This window comes from Acipenser ruthenus, chromosome 6, assembly GCF_902713425.1.
Source record: "Acipenser ruthenus chromosome 6, fAciRut3.2 maternal haplotype, whole genome shotgun sequence".
NCBI lineage: Eukaryota > Metazoa > Chordata > Actinopteri > Acipenseriformes > Acipenseridae > Acipenser > Acipenser ruthenus.
This window is the reverse complement of record NC_081194.1, coordinates 49519433-49532007: the sequence shown is the minus strand read 5'-3', so window position 1 is coordinate 49532007 and position 12575 is coordinate 49519433. Positions and strand designations below refer to the sequence as shown.

At 35.9% G+C, this 12575-nt stretch overlaps 1 protein-coding gene across 3 annotated transcripts in view; it reads left to right on the top strand.

The window, feature by feature from the left end:
* Positions 1-2247: 2247 nt before the first annotated feature.
* The window catches only part of aplf (aprataxin and PNKP like factor), a 91988-nt gene continuing 81660 nt past the window's right edge, over positions 2248-12575 (top strand). For 2 of the 3 annotated variants that reach the window (XM_059025460.1, XM_059025462.1), the window contains exon 1: positions 2248-2508. In XM_059025460.1, coding sequence (XP_058881443.1) covers positions 2416-2508 — 93 coding nt within the window. In that variant the 5' untranslated portion in view covers positions 2248-2415. The remainder of the gene's footprint in view (positions 2509-12575) is intronic. The other variant, XM_059025459.1, reaches the window with a different exon arrangement.

Sequence of the window (12575 nt, the reverse complement as noted above, 5' to 3'; positions counted from 1 at the left end):
ATAGTGTCCAATACATAAGATAGAAATAATAAAACAAAACAACGACAACAGCAAAATTGTAACAAACACGCAATCAAAGCATTTTTAATATTAAGCATAGGTAGTTATAAAACAGAATCTTACCAGCATTTGTCATCTGAGTTGAAACCTGGTGTTGGCCTCTTCTTTTTAGGCACATGTGCCCCTCAGTTAAAAAATGTAGGTGCGCACCTAAACATTTATGGGATCACACAAAAAAAATACAATTTTGCTCAAATTTATTGTTGGATATCTACAAATATGTTTTCCTTTCTTTCTTACATAACACTTGTGCAGTTCAGTACGTTTGCATCAACAAAATTATAATGAACAACTTTTTTCTCCAACTTAAACGATTTTTAACTGCCTGGTAGCATCTTCCTCATAATGTGCTACTTGCCTGTTTATGGTAGCGGGATGGTCTGGCTTAAGTTTCTGTTCGTTTAATTGATGCACTGTGTTTTAAATATTTTCACGTTTGAACTGGCTCCCTGTTAAAAATGCAGTCTTGCCTGCCATCAGTTCCCCTGCATCCTGACAAACCATGTAAAACATGTTTTTTTTTTTTTTTTTTTAATGTTGTCAAACTTAAGCCAGGGAAAATCATTTAGCCACTGTTGGTTGAACTTATATGTTTTTTTTGCTACTTACAACTGTGAACACGCTGTAACTAACATAGCCTTTCTCGAAGTTCCCTGTTCGCTTTCATTTTCTGATATACCTTCATTGCTCATTTCTTGTAAAGACGCCGACATATCTGAATTTTATTCATCGCGTTTTTTTTTAACTTCTCCAATCACATGAAAATAATGTGTTATTTTCCTCATCTTGGTTTGACAAGTTTTCAAATTGTCTGGAAACGAGTAGCCATCGCACTGATAAATCAGTGAAATTGGCGGGGTATGCATGTTTTAATATGCAGAAACTGCCGGGATAAAGCATAGGAGCTATTTTGCACTGCCAGCAAGGATCTAAAAAGATAGGACAGTCAATCCCATGAGTCAATGCGTGTAATCACTACAGGCGCCATTATTGGAGCCCACTCAGCGGTCGACGGTAATACAAAGCTTTGGACATGCAATCACCAGAAAACAGGACCTTTCTACAATTGGAATCAAAGATCTGCTGTTAGATACATTGGAAAAACATGGTGTTACCTTGTAAGATAATCATAGACAACGTTGTATATTACAATACTAACTATACAAGTTACAAGAAAGATACAATTCTAGTGTGCAAATTGAATTAAATTAATTAAATTAGTGGAGAATTTTGCGAAATACATTTGCTTCTGCGCTAACAGAAGTATAGAATTGACATCAAACAATTCTTAAACAAGCTTGAAAGAACAGGTTGAACATCAGCATACTTCTTGTCTGAATTAAAAATGAAATGTGTACATGCAGATGGTTGTTTGCAGCCACTTCCAAATTCATATGAACTGGATTAATTTGTGTCATTGGTGTGTGCAATTTGGGGTGCGGGGGGTAGGGGTGATGTAAAGCTGTTAAATTATGTTTTGTTTTGTTATTTTACTCCCAGTTCCCCTTCCCTTGATTTAATTAATTTTATTCTTTGTAAATTAAACTTGGCTTGAGCCTTAATTATTACACCTGCTTCAGCCTCCATCATTGAACTTCGAAAACGTTATAATATATTTTCAATAGTACGCATTATATTGATTTTAATACAACACATCTTTAATTTATCACTACTAAAAGTTATGAACATAACTAGCCACTAAAGGCAATTCTAGATTACCACTATAAGTTTCTATAGAATAAGAATGTTACTATGAAAGTAAGACATAATTACCAAAGGTAACAATAGTACTATAAAATTACTATAGTCGTGCTGCAGACTACTCTAGTACTATACGTACTTTAGAGTAGTCTGCAGCACGACTATAGTAATATAGGATTCTAAAGTGTCATTATAAACTACTATAGAATTCTATAGTAAACTTTATACAATACTACAAAACTACTACAGATATTATATGGCACTATAGAAATCCTATAGGATCTTAAAGGTATACTATAGATTTTTTTGTAAGGATAGAGAGAGAGAGAGAGAGAGAGAGAGAGAGAGAGAGAGAGAGAGAGAGAGAGAGAGATAGATAGATAGATAGATAGATAGATTAAAAACGTAATTCTGCTTATTTAGCTATTTTACAGATGATAATTGGATTAATTCAAGAAAGTGAGGATTAATTCTTGGTTTAGTCCGTCACCTATAGGAACGCTAGTTGTTGGCTTTAGTTTCCGGGGACGGATGGACATCATTTGAAACTCGGAAGCAACAGCTCGGGTCCATGGTTCTAATAGGTCTTCTTCATACGGAAGGCGTGTGTTATGAACTTTTGTTGTACATTAATATATTGTAGAATCAGTGCAAATGTCGGCTTTTCAGCTGGAGCCCGTTGACGGAGGCAGTTTAATATCTCTGACAGACGGGGAAACAGTTGTTGGTCGAGGTCCTTTACTTGGAGTAAGTATAACATGTTATATACTATAATGCATGTACTTTGAGATATCTTTCAATTCAACTTAAGTTAATTTAAAGGTAACAATAACTATATCTATAACTAGGCTTCCATCAAGCACTGTACTTTTAAAGTAATAATGTAAGCTAGTGCTGTACACAGTAAGACCTGATTTGTGCAGCAGTGCCTGGATCCGTAGCACAGAGTACCATGTACAAGGCATAGGGATTGGCAAAAAACAAAACAAAACACACACACACACACACTTGTGTACTTTACAATTCTCAAGTGACTGCTCTTCTTAAAATAATATTCCCGCATCACGCATCACCCTTCTGCAAGTCAGTTTCAGGCTGCTGGACATAGCAGATGTGGATAAGTTTTTGTTTTTTTTCCCCCCATATCTACGCTGCCCATCATACTGAAGTTTAATGAGAAACAGTTTTAAATCATTGAGGAATGACCCTAACACTCCACAATAATTGAAACACATTGCTGATCTGTTACGTGGAATTGACAGTGGTATGGCAGGTGTTTCACTTTTTTTTTGTCAGTACATTTTTCATTTCACCTGTGTGTATATGTGTATGTCTGTTCATGCGTTCAAAATTTTGCTTCCCATCCATCAAATACTAAACTATTGTTCACACAAAGGCTAGTTCCAGGGATGTGCATTTTGGTACTTTTTTTAAAAAATTGAAGAACATGAGAAAGTTTACAAATGAGAGGTGGCCATTCAGCCCATCTTGCTCGTTTGGTTATTAGTAGCTTATTGATCCCAGAATCTCATCAGGCAGCTTCTTGAAGGATCCCAGGGTGTCAGTAGTGGTTAGGGCTCTGGACTCTTGACCGGAGGGTTGTGGATTCACTCCCCAGTGGGGGACACTGCTGCTGTACCCTTGAGCAAGGTACTTTACCTAGATTGCTCCAGTAAAAACCCAACTGTATAAATGGGTAATTGTATGTAAAAATATTGTGATATCTTGTAACAATTGTAAGTCGCCCTGGATAAGTGCGTCGGCTAAGAAATAAATAATAATAATAATAATAATAATAATAATAGTAATAATAATAATAGTTGTTGTGTTGGAATGATAAAAAAAAAAGTTCAACAGCAGTCTGAAGTATTTTGTTTAGCAATGTTTAGTTTTGGAGAAAGTGAGTATTTTCAGTGTGTCAAATTTTATGGTCTGTGTGTCAAATGAGAAGGCACTTAACTTTCAAAAGTGAAGACGTACAGTAAAGAAAGACTGCTTTACACGCTCGAAACAGCAGGCTAACCATATTCACCATAATGTAGAGTGTTGGTGCAAGAGGCAGAAAACAAAGGAGGACGCTTGGTTCTTGGAATGCTTATTTATTTAAGCACGCTTTTCTCCACAGCTCTGTCAGCTCCACAGGTTACAACAGTGACACAGAATGCCGGGTCCAGCCCATTCTTATACACTCAGCTCAGCCCCTTATGTTGACCAGGGTACCACAGTACACGCACATCCCATTCGTCCTTAGCCGCACATTAGGACCAATGGGCACAGACTAACAACAACCAATGGGGGCCGACAGACAAGGGCCAATCAGGAGAGACAAAGAACGCACACACGCAGGCTAGGGTTACACAGGCACAGAGGTAACAAGCAGGAGTTTTTGTTTGCCTTTCTGTTTTGCTCTGTGAGCATTGTTTTTGTAAAACATTTTTATTTATTTTTGTTAAAATAAACACGGTGCTGCAGTGCGCTTTTCACCCGAGTACCTGCCTGTGTGTTTTCAGTTCCTGCTTTTGGCCTGACGTCACCAACCTCAGCCATCCTGTCACAGTGTTTTTGCTTTTTATATACTATGAAATTATTATTTTTGGTTAAGATCTTTTCACACCAAGTGCGTTGTGTCAAAGCATCAGCGTCCTGCTTATTTTGACGCCATCAAGTTGTTTTCATACCAAAGCGTCAATCAATCTGAAGCTCTGTCACTGAACTCAACATTTCCCTTCAAGTACAGAATTATATTTGTGTGTCTTTCAGCACTAAGTACTGTAATATAAATTCTATCTCATGAAAACTAAATAATAAAGTTCTGTGTCTTTTGCAGAAAAAAGAAATACAAATGTGTACATACACTTGGTTAGCCTGCTGTTTCGAGTGTGTAAAGCAGTCTTTCTTTACTGTACGTCTTCACTGTTGAAAGTTAAGTGCCCTCCCATTTGACACACATACATGCACAATAATAACTTAATTTTTATTATAATTATAAAACTGTTTGAACACTTGCTTTATACCTGCTAATCGGCTGTTAAAATTCTGAACGCAGGTCGTATGTTACTGTAAACTCCCGGTTGTGATCTTCATATATATGAATTGCTTGCTTGCGCCCACGTATGTTATATTTCTTGAAACTTTTTTTCACACAATGAAGTGTACACAAGTAGTCTGTTGAAAATACATACTCACTTTCTCCAAAACTAAACATCGCTAAACAAAATACTTCAGACTGCCGTTGAACATCTTTTTTTATTTCCTGCGAACTGTAGGTAAACTAGTTTTTTTCTGAGCTTTCTGATCACCGTTTCTTGGACACACAGTGCCGTGAAAAAGTATTTGCCCCCTGTCTGATTTTCTACATTTTTCACATTGTATTTGGTCAGATTTTTTTGTGGGTTGTAGTAGTATATAGAGGGAGTCTGAGAGAAAAAATGACACCAAAGTTTGGTGCTTCTTTCATTTGTTTGGTGTGCAAGATAATCAAACATGCAATCTTCAGGTGTGAAAAAGTTATTGCCCCCCCCCTAGTTAACTCAACCGAATTAAAGGGATAATTAGGGTCAGCTGTTTGAGTACTTTGGTTAACAACCAGGCCTGATTTGGTCCAGCCCTGCTCAATATAAATCTGACTAACTTTGGCTCTTACCATCAGAGTGAAGTTATCAGCACACAGGTTCTAGAGTAGGAGTGGGCAATTCCGGTCCTGGAGGACCGGTGTCCCTCCTGGCTTTTGTTCCAACTGTGCTCTAAATTACTTAATTAGACCAATAATTGGTAATAAGACTTTTTTGGCGGAAGCAGTTAAAACAAGCTTTACCATTGCAATTTTCTTACAGTTAAAGTGCAAAAGTATAAATGATTATATATATTTTTAGAACACTATTATTGTATAGTTTTAATAAAATATAATCAGATAGTATTATGAAATAGGTGACATATGAGCTTTAAGTTACCAATAGATGCTAAAATTTATTAGCGACAGAAAAAAAAAGTTGTATTTAAAAATATGTAGTAGACTACATGTGTTAGTGCTGATCGTGCTGTTTGTTTAGTAACTTGTTCACTTGTGTTCACAAAGTTTATTCAAAGTAATCAGTCTGCATCCAGTTGTTTTGATATCTACAACTTGTCATTCAAACCGGAGACTAGTTGCTATTCCTGTTGGGCTTACTGTATGGCTGCTGACATTTATAGACATCATTCCGAGGTTGTGACCTAGAACAGAGATTTTCTTTCATCAAGCAGAAAAAAGTCAAATACATAAAATAATACTGTATTTATATATTTGTCAGGTTAAAGGGAATCTCTGATCCATTTTTAAATATACAGATATACCTCTTACATGTCTTAAAGACAGTTTGGAGGGGGCGGGGGGCGGGAACATATCCCCCACCAGTATTATAGATAATGTAGCTTTTGTTGTTGTTTTCCATAGTTTCCAAATGTTTTGTATACTTGTGATTGTTTACATTTGCACTGCTGTTTTGTAAATTATGCACTGTGAATAAAGTTTGTTTATGGTATCTTAAACACCACAGGGGTTCAAATACTGGGCCCAACAGCTTAAAGATACATCACACGAAATGTTCCCTAGAAACAGTGCAGTTATAGTGTCATATAAAGACTTTAAGATTTATTAGGATCTGTCCCCATATGAGGTCACCATGTATGAAAGAGTTCAAGAAAACAGCAGCAGACTAGATATGTATTGGCATTATTCTGTTATATATGACCATTTACATTATAAAATGCCATTCTGAACAAAAGTATGTTAGAAGGAAAATTATATCAGATCTACTTTTCAACATCAACTGTTTCCAGCTAAAATAAAATGCTGCACCTTTTTGCATTTTTTGCAGTGCTTTTAAAAAGCCACAAGGGGTCAGGATGTGCTTTAAACACAAGCCAAAGTAATTCACTGTGGCAGCTTTAACAGAGACTTTAACAGTTCCTTTCTATTAAATACAAACAATTAAACATAGCATTTATCAGTTCTGAGTTCAGTTTACAGTGTAAAACTCCTTCTCACTCCACCTTACCTTTTTTGAGGACGGCTAGTGATTAGTTACCTCTTTGTCAAAACTTATTGTTGCTTGTTCAAATAATGCAGCTAATTTCAATTTAGGTTTCACTACGTTTTAATCTATTACATTTTTGTGAGCATATTTCATACACTGTACATTAATGCAAAAATAACTGATGATCCCCCATTCTTAGTTCCCTGGTGCCTATAAAAACAAATAGGGCAGTTCATTTTAATCTTTCAGATTTGCACTAAAATGGACAGCCTTAACATGAACACTGAGTGCAGCACGAGGTTAAAATTATCGTACAAATGTGAAATGTGTTATTTCTATATTGGCACCCTACACTTAATATAAGATAATTCAAGAAAACATGTTACATACAAGCATTTGTCAGCCACTAATTAATAAGACAAAGACAAAATTACACAATTTCTGATAGTTTAACCAAAAAAAACCCCCAAAAAACACTTAAGCAATTTTAAATATTTGTTCATGACAGAAGTATTGGCACATTTATTTATTTAAAAATGTAATAGAACTAATTAAAAAATGTATTAATTGGTGGAAACCCATTACACAGTAATTAAGCTGCAAAGTCAATTGTCAGTAAATAGGTTATTATTTCCAACATCTGTTGAAGAACAACGTTTTGGCAACACAGCAGACAAAAGAGGTTGGATTCATGTTTAAGAAAAGCCCTCGTAACAAACTACAACCAAGGTAATGGCTACAGAACAGTATGAAAGAAATATGGAATACCAAAATCCACAATCAGAGCAATAATCAAGAAGTACCACAGAGCAAATTCAACTGAAATGCTTAAAAGAAGTGGACGTCCAAAGAAAATTACGGGTACAGCAGGTAGGAGAATCATCCGAGCAACAAAAAACAAAACAAAAACAAGATTAACAGCCAAGGACTTAAAGAAAGATTTAGAAGCATCGGGCCTAATAGTGCATAAAATAACTGTACGAAGGCACCGAAACACAGAAGCCTTCAATGAAGAAAACCTTGTACCTACATTTAATCATGGAGGTGGTTTGATCATGATATGGGGGTGTTGTAGCATTTCAGCGATGAGACATTGATGTGACTGAAGATCAAATGAATGCAACCATGTATCAAAATATTCTACAAAGTACAATGATACAATTTTGCTTTCTGTGTTATTAAAACGTGGTTAAAGTTTACAAAATGCGTGTCAATAATTTGTTAGCTTGAATTATGGTATAGTAAGCGTAGGGTGCCAATACTTTTGTCTGTGACTGTAGGTGGCACTATCATGCAAGGTATTGTTACAGATGTTAACACAGTGGTAAAATCTAAGGAAAATAATGTTGTTGAAACCATTTTAGGGGTCCTCATACATAATGTGGACTTTTTTTCACAGATTGTGTCAAATAGTGCCTGACATGCACTATATGGTAAATAATAACCTGTCTGAAAATGGATTAGTAATGTTGCACTTTAAACAATAATTTGTCTCTGTCAATAAAGCTCCGTCACAGGTGGTTTCCAGAGAACACTAATGGTTTCAGTACCACATTGTTTTAAGCTGTGGATATTCAGTAGTCCCTTGCTATGTACATTTATAGTGCTCAATTTATTTAAAATGTATATATCATTGTGCTGAAATAACACTAATGTGTTCTCTGTACAAATTACATTATGTACACATATACATCTGTACAGTGGTAAAATCGAATGAATATCTAGCATATATTATGCTGCTGCATTGTGCACATTACTATACAATGCGAAAATAATAAAAGATTATTTTAAATTGAAACTAAAGTACACACAATAGCTCATGGTGTTGCATTGACACATTATGATACAATACAGTGCCTTGCATATACTGCACATACTTTACAGAAATAAATTATTTTTAAATGTACATAGACGTTTTACAGTGTATGCATGGCTGGAAGTGAAACACATAGCCTACCTGCTACTTTTGTTTTCTGTTGGCATGCCAGACTTTGCAAAAGCAATTAAAGGATAAGGATATTGCTGCTCTAGAAAGAGTGCAAAGAAGCGACCAGAATTATTCTTGGTTTAAAAGGCATGTCATATGCAGACAGGCTAAAATAATTGAATCTTCAGTCTTGAACAAAGACAACTACTCTGCGATCTGGTTCAAGCATTCAGCATTCTAAAAGGTATTTTTCAGGTCGAAAAAGTCCCCTTTTTCGACCTGAAAAAAGAAACAAGGACCAGGGTCACAAACAGAGATTAGATAAAGGGGCATTTAGGAAAAAACAGGAGGCACAGAAAATTGTGGGAGTCTGGATCCAACTCCCCTGCAATGTTTTTGAAGCTGACACAGGGATCCTTCAAGAAGCTGCTTGATGAGATTCTGGGATCAATAAGCTACTAACAACCAAATGAGCAACGTGGGGCCGAATGGCCTCCTCTCGTTTGTAACCTTTCTTATGTTCTTAAAGACATCAGAATTGTAATTATTGTCGTCCACATCTTGTGTTTCGATGCACTGTAGTCCATCAGTATTTCTGAAAGATTTGTCACCCATTTTTAACCGATCAATTGCAGTTAGTCTAAACTCTGTTGAGTGTGAGTTTATATGCCCCCCTTTAATCATGCACTACACTTAATTTTAGCGATTTAGCAGGCCACTTTAGTGTCAGTGTAACAGCCATTTTTTTTTTTAGTGTGTCCCGCTTAATTGTATTTTATTGGGGGACATACGTTGTGCCTGGCATATTAGAATGTATGGTATAACGATGTCTGTACTAGCGAGGGGCTACTGTATCAATAATACATTCTTTTTCACATTGCATTTTACTTAATGCTCACAAACCATTTGATCTGAAATGACAAGCCCTTTAGATTCTTTTACTGGGAATACTGTTCAGAAAAAAATAATCTCTAATTTCATTTCAGTTTTATAAACATGTACAGTAACATACATTTTCCTAGAATAATATATACAGTAGCATCAATTCCCCTTGTAGGCAACAAGCCTGGAGTAATTCCGATATCTGGCATTCCGGGTGCCAGATATCCAACAGAACACATTATATTTCAGTGTGAAGCCCTGCATTTTTCACGACTTGTTTTTTTTTTTTAACCTGCAATTCACTCCTAATCCTCCAGATGTCCGTGTAGCCACTCCAGCTAAACTGATCAAAAGAATAATTAAGTAATCAACCCATAAAATTCGGGCTAATTAGAAAATACCCCTTGTCATTATAGAAATTGATTGCGTTTAAAGAAAAAGCTTACCTCGGGACTTGCTGTTTAAGAACAAATAGATGCACCAACAAACTCAACTCAGCATTTCTTTGATAGATTGCACGCAGCAATATCCACCTGGTGTGCTGCTTCTTTTGAAGGTTGTAATGTTGGAATTCATCAAACGTATAATAAAGTTGCAGAATTAATAAATACATACTGAGCACTGGCATAACAGTTGCACAGCACAGATGGCAGAATAAGGGTGTTAAAACTTTCCACAAAGGTTTTGAAAAATTGTCAAGTTACTACAACCTTGATCAATGCAGAATAAAACCACATTTTATTTAACCGTCTCACAAGTTTCTGAAGGCAGTAAGGATTTTATACCTGCAATATGTTTGTAGTTTGGATAAAGAACCCCTCCTGTTAGATTGTATTTCAGGGTTTGATGCTGACTGCAAATCAGAAATGGAGGGATATCCGCTATATGCAAAAGAAAACGGTAGTGGAATTTCTTTGACTGAATTTTAGAGAAATGCAGAATAACTATTTTACTATTTACTATTTTACTATTATAACTATACCAATTTAGCAAGAAAGGCTCAAATATATTTGTCAGTTGTTACCAATTCTGTGGATACTGAAAGAAGTGTTTCTTCTTATGGACATATTTTCACTGAGCAACATCAATCCATGAAGGAAGACCGATGTTTAAACTTAATAGCAAAATATAATGCAAACATAAGTAACACTTACGGGCTTCTTATGAAAACTTTTTTTTTTTTTTTTTATTCGCATTATATCACAAAACCAGTAAAAACAAAGAAACACAGCTTACATACTGTATGTTACAGAATCTATTTAATGTCCAGATTCCAATAAATGATTATAATGATGTGACAGGATAGCAGCAAGACGGAGACTCAAGCCAGGAAACTGCAGCACAAGCGCTAAAGCGCACTTCAAGAAACAAAAATAACACAAAAGTACAAACAAAGGCACAAGGGCAAAAACAAAGGTTTAAACAAAACACAAAACACAAAAAAATGATTTATCATTATGTGGTTTACTCTGGAGGCTATATCGACATCTTTTTGCTGTAGGAATAAATTAGAGGTTAAAAGACAAGTCGTGTAAAACACAAGGCCCTAACCATAACACAGTATTGGATTCAGTTGGGATTTAAAACCCATTTTCAAGCACCCCAACTTTTTCCCATTACATTATACAACATAAATAAATAATTACCAGATTCTGCTGAGTCAACGCCCCGGTTTGAACGATTACCCCCCCCCTCCCAACTTCTAGATGAAAATAACATTCTTACCATTAATTTCCAGTTTTTAATAACCATGCGCAAATCATGGAAATGGGGGGAAGTGAGGGGAAATGTCGCAGCTCACGTGAAATAAAAAACTGCCCAGAAGTAGTTGCTCTGTGCATTAATGATTCAGGCAATTGCTTGCATCTTCAATAGGTTCAGATGACGAAGACGTGGTGTTCGGCGGTTTCGGATCAGGTGATACAGACTCTGCATGCTGATTGATTACGCTTTCCTGTTGCGCTACAATCCATAGTTTTTGGATTTTTTTATTTTTATTTTTTTTGTATTGAACATTTGAATGTTATAGTTAGGGGTCTACTTAAATCGTGGAGAATTTACATATTTTTCCCGGGTAGGTTATGGAATAAAATTAATAGATTAATTTAGTAATATTTCAGACCACTATAAAAGCCTAAAAATAGTGGTACTTACTAAAATGGAGTGCTATCATTTGTTAAAGGCAAGCATGCAACAACCCCCAGCAGTTGCTGCCGGCATTCTCTGTCTCTTTGTTGTGAACACTTGCCCATACATTAGACTGCACGTTCTGCATCCACTGAATTGGTTGGAAGTGTAAGGCAACACTTTGCCAAGTTATACAGATGTGGAAATCAATTAGAAACAGTCCCAAAACTCGGTTAACCAAGGGCATCTGGCATTCTTTAATAAAGGCCATATATGCAGCATGTTCATTGTCATATTGCTTGTCCCATCCAGGAATTTATTTTATTAGTACCGAGGCAAAAGAAAGAAAACGTGCCTATTCGGCTCTAAAATTCTAACGGGGTTGTTTGAAGTGAGGTGGCTGTGCTGGACTGTACCTGCAGTACTGATTTAAATTGGATACAACTGACAGGAATACTTTTTGTCTGCGCTGACTTTCAAGTTTCTTTTCTGAAAGCTGTTATTTGTTATACGTTCTGTTTAGCAGCCTCTGTAGTAGTTTTAATGTGTGATTCTGAAGCTAAATAGTATTTGTGAAACAATTTACCTCCATGTGCATGCAAAGTTGCTTAGGGAAATTTCTTGACATGATCCTCAGCCGAAATATACTTTGCTTTTTTTCCTTTGTTGTCTATTTCTGGTATTTTACCTCCAATGCTGAAAACTAGATTTTAGCAAATTAAATCAAAATATTAATGCAACGCTGACTCTGCCCCACCTCCTACTTTACAGTACAGGTCACAGAAAAGCATGTACAGACACACTGATAGGTTGATTAAAACATTGTTGTCATGTGAACAGTAAACAAGAAAGTTTACTGATTT